General features: G+C 40.3%; 1 protein-coding gene across 1 annotated transcript in view; it reads right to left on the bottom strand.

Moving 5' to 3' along the window:
- LOC140507621 (NACHT, LRR and PYD domains-containing protein 12-like) overlaps window positions 1-8,781 on the bottom strand; it is a 28,739-nt gene extending 19,958 nt beyond the window's left edge. The window contains exons 1-3 of the mRNA XM_072615638.1: window positions 8,538-8,781; window positions 6,356-6,398; window positions 849-2,483 (exon numbers count right to left, since the gene is read on the bottom strand). Coding sequence (XP_072471739.1) covers window positions 849-2,483; window positions 6,356-6,398; window positions 8,538-8,781 — 1,922 coding nt within the window. The remainder of the gene's footprint in view (window positions 1-848; window positions 2,484-6,355; window positions 6,399-8,537) is intronic.
- Between the last annotated feature and the right edge of the window lie 4,341 nt (window positions 8,782-13,122).

The following is a 13,122-nucleotide window of genomic DNA, read 5'->3' as shown; positions in this document are numbered from 1 at the left end:
AAGCATGGGCACCATTGGCCTTTATGAGCCCATTGACATCAGTACAAGAGAGGATATCTTGTAATCCAGCCAAGAAAATGAAAAGCAGCCTCCTATCACTAACAGCCATGGAATGAACTCTATTCTTCTTCCATTCCCTTCTCTCCGCTTTGCCCCCTCAATCAAGGACATTCTTAAGGTTTTCAAAAAAGAGAACAGGTGTCATGATACAATTTACTCCCCTACCAATCATTGCCCGATAGCTCTTAAAAGAGAGAGAGCATCTGTAACACACCCCAGAGATGGGATTTTTTTTTCCTGGACAAAAAGGGAAAGCTGCTGGACACAGACCTAGAAATATGCATCACCCCCAACCCCACTGCTCCCTCTCCAGTCCCCTGTCCTCTTCCCTACTCTGCAGGCCTTCAGTTGCCTGGACAGAAGATCCTTTAATTAATCTCAGCTGGATATTTAAATTCTATGCACAGGTTTTATCATTTTTTTCCTGTCATAAATGAAGATATATAGCATTATCTTAACACAGACATCTTTGCTTTCAAATGCAACTTACACAACCCAAATTCAATCTGATGTGCTTTTAAATGTGTTGACATATAAATGATGGAAAAGAACACCACCTTAGTTTTCCATAAAGGCACAAACAAAGGAAAAGTGCAGCAGGACCTGTTGTTTGGCTCTTTGTCTGAAAACTCTGTATCCCCAAAGAAAAGCCAGAGTGACAATCTGGAATGGAGAGATGTTCAAAGTTCAAAAGAGAACACTGGGTTTCCTCAGAAGAAATTCATAATTCAATCTGTCTGCAATAAGCTTAACAAAGGCTTCAAGACATCAGAAATGAAGATACTCACAACAAAATTCTTCGAGCCCCAGGACAGTGCTTAATGCAGAAAATTGCAATCAAGGCCTCATACTGGTAGCGAATGCTTACTTCAATTTCTTGGATCGTAACTAGTGCCTGTGTTACAAACTCAGCATCTTGGGTCTCATATAAATGAGAATAGCATTCTGGGAAAATAGTCTTAAAATAAAGGGATTTTCCATGATTTTTTATGACTTCTCCCTCAATCCACTGCAATAATTGTGACTTGATTTCCAGTGACATTTGACAACTGAATTTCCTCTCCAACTCCCTTGCTGTCTGTGTATTTAGGAAGCCAAATAGGAAGCGCACTACCAGGACCACAAAGCTGGCATCGTGCTGGCTACACTCCTCCAGAAGTTTTTTGACATCTGGAATGAAGGAGTCAGGGCTCTTCTCCCCTTCTTTGTCTGTGCTCATCAAGTAGAACATGGCAGCAAAAAACTCTTGGAAACTCAAGTGAATGAAGCTGTAGCAGTTTTCATACTCATTGTCTTTCTGAAAAATGTTCATGTCTAAGAGGGCAGAGACATCAGCTGCCTCTAGGTTATGCCTTCTCAGGTCCTCCTTCTCAAACAGCAGCTTCCTCTCCCAGATCCCCTCAGCAGCCAATCTACAAAGGCCTCTCATGTGCTGAAGTATAAAGTTCTTGTCACCAGGTATAATTAAATTGATATAACACATGTATAGAGCAGTGGTCGTTTTCAAAGTCTGAATGGGGTCCTGCCCTCTCTCTTCTTGTTGTTTCAGGCAAGTACAGACAATCCAACTCATCAGGGGAACAGAGCACATGGTGAGTAGCATGTCATTGTCTTCTACCAAACTAAAGGCTTTTTTACCTAAATGTTCATCTCTGAAAAAATTGCAGAAATACTCTAACCTCTGCTTCACAGAGAAGCCCCAGATCTCTATGTGACGTGGATTGTTTAACAAAGGGATAAATTTTTCCAGAGCAGTGAGTCTTGTAGTGAGCAGCAAAGAGGCTTCAGGGAGCAGGGTTTTCCTTAGTAAACTGCTCAACAGGATGGGCACTGGCCTCTGTTGCTTCCAGTCTCTGCACAGATTATATTTGAGCTCATTACAAGGGAATTTTAGTTCATCTAGACCATCAAAGATGAACAGAAGTCTCTTTGGCTTAGACATGATCTCTGTCATGGAAGCCAGGGGGCCAGTCCAGATATTGCCAATTAAATCAGCAAAACTGATTTCTCTCTTTTCCAATGGGTTCAGTTCTCTGCAAGTGAGATAGAAAACATAGTCAAACCTCTCCTGATAGAGTTTTCCCTCTGCCCAGTCCAACATCACTTTGATGGCCAGGGTGGTCTTCCCAATACCAGCAGCTCCCTGCAGCACAACAGTGTGTGGTTGGATGCCTGTTTTTTGATCAGGATCAAACAAAGCTGACACCTCTATGGGCTTTCCTCGTTCCTCCATGACCTCAGCATGCTCCCATCCTTGGACTAGGAGCTCATGGTGTTTCTGCTCCTTGTAACGATACACCTGAAGAAGCAGCAGCTGTGTGAATTGATGCTGAAAGAGCTCGTGCTCCTCAGGACGAGAGTTCCTGTTCCTCATGAACTGGAATTTCTCTCTCATTCTTTCTTGGTACTTCTTTCTTTCATCTAAAGTCATAAGAAACACAGTAAAGAGATGTTCAGGATTAAATTTGCTGGGGTACCTTTGGCAAAAGGCCCTGAGATAATGGTTTGGGCATCATTGTGCCCAGAGCCCACATGAGTCTGGCCTCACCTCACATCTGCTGGTGTCCAAGGTAAGCCACCAAACCTTGCCTGCATTTCAACTTCATTGATTTTTCTGAAACACAACTTTGATAATCAGCCTTGATCAGAAGCTTTCAATGTCTCTGTCTTGTCCATGGGATAAAACCTAAATTCATCCCACAATTCTAGGCCTTTCTATTTGTCCATCTTTATTTCCTTCCTTGAGTGCAGAATAAAGGTTAAAGTGAAAAAATATTTTGAATGGAAACATTTAAAATAGAAGAATGAATGGCTATTACAGAGTTAGGACAGAAGAACCAATTGTCCTAGTGACAGTGGATGGCATTACTCAAACATCCAATTATTTCTGTCTGAAGTGGCCCTGGATTGCCAGTGATAGAAGCAGGGCGAATCTTAATATAGAGATCAGTGAACAGGGTACAACAAAACTAGGATGACAAACACACAACAACAAAAAGAATGCTTCATGGGAGCCATCGTTATCTAGGAGAGAAGAGGCTTTGTGTAGTATGTGCAATGGGGGAGCCAGGGCAGAAACCAAAATCTATTTGTTAGAATGTTTAAGATTGACTGATAGCCTTGTCACAAGAATAAAATTCCACTGCCAAGTAGGATCACTGGTGGATTTCTGAGAGTATCAAAAGTCATGGGAAGGGTCAAGCACTTGGCCACAGATCTCATGACTGACATATGATATATGACATATGACAGAATTCCTGAGTGACAAGAGGCAACTTGAATTCTCTTTGCCAATGGCACAGTCACAGCATGCATTAGACCTCTCCAGGGAACAAGAAGACGTAGGACAGGTTTCCTTATATTGGCCCTCCTGGTATACATGTAAGTATATGTGTACATATGTATGCATGCATGCATGTGTGTATGTATGTGTGTACATGCGTATTGCATGTCCCTCTTCTTTGGATGGTATGAAGCTAGGCCTGGGTATGTACAAGCTATCCTTGCTGCTGTAATAACCTTTTTCTAATCCTAATTCTTCTTGACCTCCCTGAAGCTTCTGACACTTCCAATCACATTTTCCCTTCTAGATAATTTCTTCCCCTTGCTTCTGAAATACTGATTTCTCTTGGTTTTTCCTTCTGCTCCTCAGACTACTCTTTGATGGATAAATATCCTTCTGTCTCCTATTAAATGTCAGTATGTCACATCCCTTCTCTCTATACACTCACTCTCTCAAAGATTTTAACAATGCCTATGCATTTAATAATCTTTATGCTGGTTTCTCGTGTGTATGTGTGTGTGTGTGTATTTATCTATAACCTAAATATATCTATATATCCAGATTCGGGAAGGGGAAGGTTGTAAGTTGACAGGGCTTGTGAAAGGATGGAAATTAGTTCATGTGTTCCATATGGAACTGACTGAATCTGTTTCCAGTGTATCTCAGGTTTTTGCCTGGAAGAACTCTCCTTTCAAGTGATGAAGTGAGGTGCACTCTGCTTTCTCCTGGGAGATTCTTGGTGGTCTCTTCCCTTTAGGATGTTAGAGTATTGGTTTATTAGTTAAAGTTTCTATTATGCAAAATGCTTTGAATGCATAGATGATCTTGAAGCCTAACTACTGTCATCCTCTTCTCCTACCCTCTCCTTCCCCTAACTCCCCAGGGGAAACCAGAACCTGACTTCATTATAGTGGCTGCTAAGTCAGAGGTAAGCATGACATAACTTGATCCTAACCATATTGACAATATTTTTGTACAATGGACAAAGAATAGATTTTGTGTATTACCTCATGTTCTTGTTAATATTTTTGCATTTACTGTTTCATTGAATGTGCTTTACATTTTATCCTTCTTTGGGGAGGGGGAGATAATGAAAAATGCAAAGGTAAAGAAGTAATAGAAAAGGAGCACTAGAAAGGCAGCACTGGGCATGGGTTCAGAGAAGACCTGGCTTTAACTCTGCCTTTGACACTATCAGGGGAATTACAGGGGGAAAGATCCCTCAGAGTCAGAGGATCTCGTCCATCAAGGGACTCTCTTCTCTTCTGGCACCCTATCCACTGCTCCACCTAGAGGTTGTATTAGGTGGCCCAACTGTCTTAGATAGCCAGAAAGAGAGCTGAAGGTTTGGGCTAAAGTGAAACTATGCCACTCACTAAGGAGCCCAAGAGACATGGCACCCAACAAGAATGTTTGGCAAAGAGTAATACTAGATCTAGCAATGACACCTCCAGAAGACATCCCTCAATACATGTACTCTGGTCAAAAGTATTCTCACTAGTATGTATCCCATACACAGTTCTTAGGCATTTCTAGTCTTCTAACTAAGGGTGTGGATTTGTAGGAGAATGAGTGCCCTCTACATTAGTGATGTCAAACTCAAATGTAAATTGGGGTACTAATCTGTATATAAGGATAACTGTGACTTAATTTAAAATTTAAATAAGAAATTAATGTAATTAATATTGAATGAAAATTAATAATAATTAAATAAAATAATTAGATAAATAAAATAATGAATAATTAATTGGTTAATGATAAATAATAAATCAAATTAATTTATGAAATTAAGTTAATTGATTAAAATTTAATTTAAAATAAAGTATTTTAATTATTAATTAACTAATAATTAATATTTTATATTTTGATTTATTTGAATATTTCCCAAGTGATTGTGATTTAAAATGAGTATATGCTTTTTGAAAATTAGCAAAAGTAAACACACTAATGATGAAATGTCAAGAGGCACAGTCTGCAAAATAGTATGAAGGACAAAATGTCTATAACCTGGAATGGCATTCTGAGAGCCCATGAATGAATTTGTTTATGTGTAAGTGTACATTTTTGTGTCTGTCAGAGTTCATGTATACATGTGTGTGTGTCTATACTGCATGTCTATGCTTAAATATATACATATATGTATAAGAATACTGTTAAAACAGTCAAGAAACATTAATGAAGTGTCTAGTATACGTCAAGCACTATGTTAAGCACTGGGGACACAAAAAGATGCAAAAGATCGTCCTTTCCTTCACAGAATTGCAATCTATTTGGGCAAATTAGCAAACCAATATGTATAAATGAGCTATATACAAGCTAATAGAAAATACCCAAGAGAGGGAAAGCACTGGTATTAAGGGGTATCACGAAAAACAGTGTAAAAGATGATATTTCAGCTGCGATTCAAAGCAAGCTGGGGAAACCGGTAGGAGGAGATGGTGAAGGAAGAGTATTCCAGGCATGGGGGACAGTCAGAGAAAATGCCAAGAACTAGAGATGGACAGTCTTATTCCTGGAAAAAGCTAGGTCAGAGTCACTAGATCTAAGAGTACACTACCTCCCTCCTGTCCCGTCCTGTTACATTAGCTTCCTAATTAGTCAGCCTCTCATCTTAAACCTCTCCCCTCTCCATCTACCATACTACTACAAAGGCTAATTACTAAAGCATTGGTCTGATCATGAGATTTCCCTTATCAATAAACTCCAATACTTCTCTATTACCTCTAGCATCAATACAGTGTAGGTCTGACCATTTTACCCTACTACCAAACAAGGGCACTACCAGTATTTGTCCATATGCACTCCTAGGAGATATATTATCTACGATAACACACAAGACTTTAATTCACTCAGTGGGTGAAGAAGTGGTCCAGGTTCCTGCAGCATATCCCCTTAAATTTCACTGATGGGATTCTATTAACAGGCAATGTGAGATCCAGGATGACAAATGTGTGGAAAAAAAACCCCAAAACTAACTGATCCAAGACAAGCATTGACAGTGTTTACTGATCTGAGGAGGCTGGAAGAACTTGAGCAGGAACTAACCCACAATCCTCTGTAGGAAAAAAAAAAAACAGAAGATAATGAGAGACCCATCTGGTACATAAGGAGATAGTTGGGAGCTGAAAGTAGGAATGGAGCTGGAGGAAAGCATTAGGGAGTAGATTTCAGTTTGAGCCCTGAGGAACTCAAATGAATTGTGCTTGGTCTCAGCACCACAATCTCCACAAATAAAGGCATATTGACTGACACATACACAATAATATGATTTGTGAGCTCTGGTTGGGAAACTATATGATATATGAATCAATTAATCACCAAGCATTTATTAAATACTGGCTGTATGCCAGGTATTCCTCTTCTAAAGGCATTTAGATAACCAGGAGCTCAAGAGAAAAAAGAGATCTTTGTAGGCTGATGGATTACAGAAGACTTCCTGAAGGAAGTGAGACTTGATCTGGGTCTCAAGGGAATGGGATGATCTTCTGTATTGCTCAGGTGGGGAAAAGGAGAGGATCTAGCACCCTTTTGTCTCCAGCTGAGTAGAACCTTGGCTTCATGTTATTTTCCTCTTGGTTCTTGTCTTTGAATTCTAAGGGAATAAAAGAGGAATTTTAACTTTTTTAATCAGTGACATCAGATGTTCAAACTGGAGATTGATAATAACTTGGCAAAACCATTCAACACACACCAGGGCTCTTACGGAGAGTTCCAAGTGCCCAGAAAGCTTGTGGTTTGGACCTCAGTGTTTCCTGGTAAGGCTGAGCTAGTCTGAGAAACCCAGTGAGAGATGGGGTCACAAATATCATACCAATGTTTTAAAGATCCTAAGTTACTGTCTCTACTTTAGAACTTTAAATGACAATTATTGCTATTTCCTATTTCTTCTCTCCTTCCCAGTCCTGGGTATCTAAATTTCAAGTCCTAGATGGGAGTGGGCACAGGCATGGAGAGACTAGAGGGAAAAGAAAGTACAAGTGAAGCAGTCGACCACATGCCTCTGAGGTGACCTTTTGATAATGACCCACTAAAGTTTCAGGCAATTGGTGACACAGTGGATAAAGCAGTGGACCTGAAGTCAGGAAAACTCATCTTCTTGAGTTCAAATCTGGCCTCAGACATTTAGCTGTATAATCCTGGGCAAGTCACTTTATATTGTTTGCCTCAGTTCCTTATCTGTAAAATGAGGTGGAGAAAAAAAATGGCAAATCGCTCCCGTATCTATGCCAAGAAGACCCTAAGTAGGATCACAAAGAGTCATGACTCGCCAACAAAACCAAATTCTTTCTTATTCTTGCCATCTGATTCATGCCATCTGATGGACTTGTTATTTAGCACTCATTTTAAAAAAGAAAAGAACTTCTATCCTTGTTCCTGACTCAGCACAGATTCTAAGTAATTGTGTTAAATTCAGCAGTCTAAACAGGTTCTTCCTGGGACATTTTCCTTGTGCTGAGATACAATATTTGATCAAAGCCTGACCCATTTCATTTCATCTCCTTTCTCTACTGTTCCTGTAACCCCAGCCCCGAATCTTTTTCTTCTTTACTAGCTGAGACCATAGCTGAAATCTCCCCCATTACTTCTATTGTCCCAGATCAACCATCTCCCCTTCTCTTCAGTTCCTTCCTTCCCTGGTGGGATCTCTTGAATACGCTCTTGCCTCCAGCAAACTCTCCTCAGGGCCCAGATGTTCCTCTTCCCCAGTATCGGGGCACAGTGACTGAATTCCACTCCTCCCATCTTGACGGTTAGGAAAAAGCATAAAGGTGACAGTCCCTCCTATCTAAGCCTTGTCATGTATCCCACTTGGATCCTCTTATTCTAAAGTCAAAAGTCAGAAATTACCATATGAGGATTTAAGTCCCCATGGGCAAGACACCAGGTTAGGTGTTTGACATACAGATATAAAAATGAAACAGTGCCTGTGCTGAAGAAGCTTACATTTTGTAGAGGGAAACTACTTGTAAATGCAAAATCTATACAGAATGAAGATAAAGTAATTGTGATCTGGGAGAAGTCCTAGAAAAATATTTTAAGGAAGGAAAGAGGGAGGAAGTAAGGAAAGAAGGAAGGGAGAGAGGAAGGATGGAGGCAATGAGGGAGGAAGGAAGAAAAGAATGAACGAACTTAGGGACTTTGGGGAGCCCTGCAAAGTGGAGAGGGAAGCTCCAGCTCTCAGGCAGACCCTTACCCTTCCTGGCTGGCTCCCCCAGCTCTGTTAGGCCCATCATTTTCCAGATCCTCAGAGACAGCACCCAAGCCTCATATGGCCCATGAGAACTGACCAGGAGATCTGTCACTATGGTGTGATCGGCCTCCTCCAGGAGGCCCCGGGGAAGACAGTCTGGCAGGTACAGCTTGAATGTCTCTAGTTCCTCTGGTGTCAGGTTCTTCAAGCCCTGAACCAGCATCTGGTGGTGGATACTTATGTCCATCGAAGCCCCCTCTGCTACCCTGCCTTAGACTAAGTGAGACTAGAGGAAAAAACAAGTACAAGTACAAGTGAAGCAGTCCCCAACAAGCAGCCTTGTAAATTTCGGTGACGCCTTGGGCAAAGAACAAGAATGATACCCGCCCAAGACCTTTGGATTTTCCCCTCCCTAGATCACTGGCTGAATTGGAGGGAAGAGGAGCCTGACTGGGCTCAAGGACCAGGCTTTTTTTTTTTTTTTTTTTTGACTGTTAATGGCCCAGACTACTCCTAGTACCTGGTCAGAGGAGCCAGAGGCCCTGGGGATGAGACTGGGGAGTGCAGCCTGTCTGATCCCTGCACAGCCCAGGTATTTGCATCTTTCCTTCTTCCATCCTCCAGTCTACATCAGCCTAGTGACCTGGAAGTAGAGGTCCTGGATTCAAATGCCACTTATGGGAGTTATTGCTAGTATTACCTTAGGAAAGTCATTTAACTTCCATAGGCTTCAGTTTTCTCATCTGTAAAATTCAGGACAGAAATTAGACTACAGGGCTTCTGGGATGCCTGCCTTTCACAGATAATATTTGTAAAGTATTAGCAGAATGCCTCCCATATAAGAGGAGCTTAATGAAAGTTAATCGCATAGAATTGAAAGGTGCTTAATAAATGGTTCTTTTCTCCCCCTACCCTTTCTGAGCTGCATCTGCAATCCGATGATCACTTACTTCTCTCCTGATACATAGATCACCCTGTCTCCTCTCTGATAATGAGTATTCTTTTTTTTAATACCCTTCCCTTATCATCATGACTAACATTTCTAGAACTAGGTAGGAGGCCATCTCTGAGCTGAGCTTTGAAGAAAACTTTGTGTCCTCAGTATTTAGCATAATAGGAGTTGCTTATGGCCCAAAACATGTATAATGCAGTTGGTCAGTAGCTTCAGATTCTTTGTGACTCCATTTGGAATTTTCTTAGCAAAGATACTGGAACAGTTTGTTGTTTTCTTCTCTAGCTCATTTTACAGATTAGAACTGAGGCAAACAGTATTAAGTGACATACCCAGAGTCACACAGCTAGTAAGTGTCTGAGGGCAGATTTGAACACAGAAATGATTGTTCCTGACTCCAGGCCTGGAATCCCATTCACTTTGCCACCTACTGCCCCATATAACCAGTAAGTGAGCTCTTTGGAGGGAACCCAGAAATTAAAAAAGGCAGGAACTTTTCTCCCTTTTGTTGCTCCTAAGGAAAACAAAGTTTTTTTTTTTCTTTGTTTTATTTGTTTAGTCTATGTTAGAAGAAAATAAGATGAAAGAAGGGTTAGGGACTTTCCATGAGGAGAATGGGAAGATTAGAACTGGCACCAGAGAGAATGCAGAGTTAGTAAATTCTTATTATGTTTCCCCCTCAGGTCACAGGTGCCATCAGTTGCAAATCTTGATGTTTCTAGCTCCACAGCAGTTCTCTCACATATACCGCTTGCTGTGTATTGCTACAACTCCCACCCTAATTCAGTCTATCAGATTCCCCTACTCACCTGGATCAGCAATAGCCTCCTAATTCATTTCTACCCTTCTCCAATCTACCTTCCCCATTGCTGCTGCCAGTGATATTCCTAAAAACAGGTCTGTCTGTGTCACTGCTCAAAAACTTCCCTGGCTCCCTATTGCCTCTGGGATGAAATATAAGTACCTGGGTTGGGAACTTAAAGCCCTTTATAGCCTCGTCCTACTGGGGAAAAAAAAAATAGTAACATCATATGTTTTAGACACAAATCTGCCAGAAATAATTTCATTTAAATGGTCATTATTCAATATCAAAGCCCTTTCTACACAGGAGAGAGAAGTTTTCAAACTGGAATGATCCTTTACATATCTTTGAACATGACTCTGTACCAGAAGTTGATTTGAGGTAACATTTATAGGAATCTTGAACAAAGGAAAAATCATATTATGTTGCCAGTCAAATAATATTAATCCAGTTCAATTAATACAATTCAATACATTTGAATTCATATGATATTAATCCAGCTGAATGCATCTCCACTTCTTCTAACAAAAAAATCATAAAGAAATATCCTGTAACAATTTTGGCATTCTATCCTGACTCAGTTCAGAAATTCATTTTCTAAACTTCTCTGCTTTCAAGTAATTATTCAAATTGTTTTTAGGTGTAGTTGGCTTTTCTTTCTCTCTCTACAAGCCTCACTGCAGTGTGTCTTTTTTTTATGCATCTCAAACTTGCTGTAAAACTTTTCTTTTAGGTGGTCAGGGTGAATACTTCCAGGTTCACAGTTTCTCATTATACCAAGTAAATATTTCCAATTTGGTTTTTAAGCACTTGTAAATGCAGGATCTATTCTAATTCTTTTCATGTAACTTTGCTTCTATATTAACTTCTGCCAAATATTTCAAAATCATTCATACAGTGCTCAGGTAGACTAGATTCTTAAAATCAAATTTTGCTTTTTTTTCTCAAAAGTATTTTGCTTATGTCTTCCTGAGGCAAATCCTTTGCCAAGGTAATTTGAATAAGCTTTGGGGTAGTCCTTCAGCACTAGATATGTCTGGACTTCAAAACAGGGGCAACACAAATATTTCCATTACTAGCAACATTCATTCACAGTATATTGAGTGCAACATTAATTTGGACTACAGGTTAAAGACTTAAAAATCCTTAAAAAATTTAGTCAAATCATTAGTCTAGAAATCTGTATGTTTATTTCTCTAAAGAGTGGAATACAAATACAATCTTTTCCTGTGTCAGGGAAGTTTTTATATGCTCTGTTCCTCATTCTGAGGTCTCCCAACTTTGCTAAAGTTGAACACTAAGTAATGACCTTACTTGCACAGTGGAGAATCTGTTCTCAAAACTCATTGACCAACAGTTTCATTTCAGCTCTTATCCTGGAAACTGGTCTTTTTTTTCCCCACTTCCTTCTTTGTTTTTTTTTGTTCTTTCCTTCCTTCCTTCCTTCCTTCCTTCCTTCCTTCCTTCCTTCCTTCCTTCCTTCCTTCCTTCCTTCCTTCCTTCCATCTTTCTTTCTTCCCTCCTGCTGTACACAGAGGATATCTAGCCTTGTTTCCTATTCCTAAGGATCTGCTAATCTTGTATCAGTCAATCATATGGGAAAATCTGCTAAAAATTTTGAGTCAAGCACTCCAAAATAACAAGAAGAATCTCTTTAGTGAGAGGTCAAGTAGTTCTGGGGTGAGGTGGAAGAGATCCTTGTGATTTTGTCGTTGTACACCCCTTTATTATGGAGAATCTATAGACATAAGATCAGTCACTCAGTCCTGGATATTTCTAAACAAAGAATAGGTTAATAGGCATTGAACAAGCCACCAATGAACTGTGAACAAAATAAGAAACCTATTGTTTGGGGACAGTTGAGAGTCTCTGGATGGAGAATCTTGTGGTTGTGGAATTCCCAGAGCAGCCTGGAACAATTAAACTCCTGGTCCTAGACTGGGTCAGTGTTCTCAGGTGGTCTGCTTCCTCTTTTAAAATTGATTTCAGTTCCAGACTGGGTCACTTATTGCTGTTAAGGAAAGGCTTATACCTGCAGAGTTTATGACCTGCTATAAACGATATAAACAAACATAGATGAACAGATGTCTCTGGCAGACTTGGTCTTCTGCTTAAACAGTCAGCTTTAGTGAGCTTAAGGAGAAGTCACCAAGGATAGGGCAATTCTGCTCCCAAAATCCTGCTAGAGGAGTTTAATCTGTTCCTGGGCTCTATTTAGGGGACCCATGGAGTTATTTTGAAAATAAATGGTCCTGGGCCCAATCCTTACTTTCTGGTTACTGTCAGAATTCATCTAAATCAGCACCTTGAAGCTTTTGGTGAAGGAGGGAAGTTGATACTGCACTACATTTTAGGCACAATTCTGCCAAGAACCTTTTTGTTGATCATTTTCATTATTCAAGTCATTTCTGCCTTGAAGAACTGGTATAATTATCTCCTCCTTCCTCCCTCAGTGCCCTCAACTTCTTTACCATAAGATATCTTGAGGCAACATAAATAGGTATGTTGAAGAAAGTACTGATCATAATATGTTAAAATACAGTTTGGGGTCAACATTCCAGAATATTCACTACTCCTTTCCTCCCTTGACTACTCCCCTGAAATACTGAAAGGGCCCCCATCCTGTGATTAGTATCTTAATTTTGAATACAAAAGAGGGACCCAGCTAACTGGGTAACTCATCTCATCTTCTCTCTCTACCTAGCCCTCTCTTTTTCCTTCTCCTCTTCAAAAGAAGGTAAAATTTTGTGGCCAGAAGCTGCCCAGTTAACTTGGGGTGCATTCCCTTCCCTTCCCTGCCCTCCCCTGCCCTCCCCTGCCCTCCCCTCCCCTCC

The sequence above is a fragment of the Notamacropus eugenii genome, chromosome 5, assembly GCF_028372415.1.
Source record: "Notamacropus eugenii isolate mMacEug1 chromosome 5, mMacEug1.pri_v2, whole genome shotgun sequence".
NCBI lineage: Eukaryota > Metazoa > Chordata > Mammalia > Diprotodontia > Macropodidae > Notamacropus > Notamacropus eugenii.
Note: the sequence above shows the minus strand (reverse complement) of the source record. Positions and strands in the feature narration are given on the sequence as shown.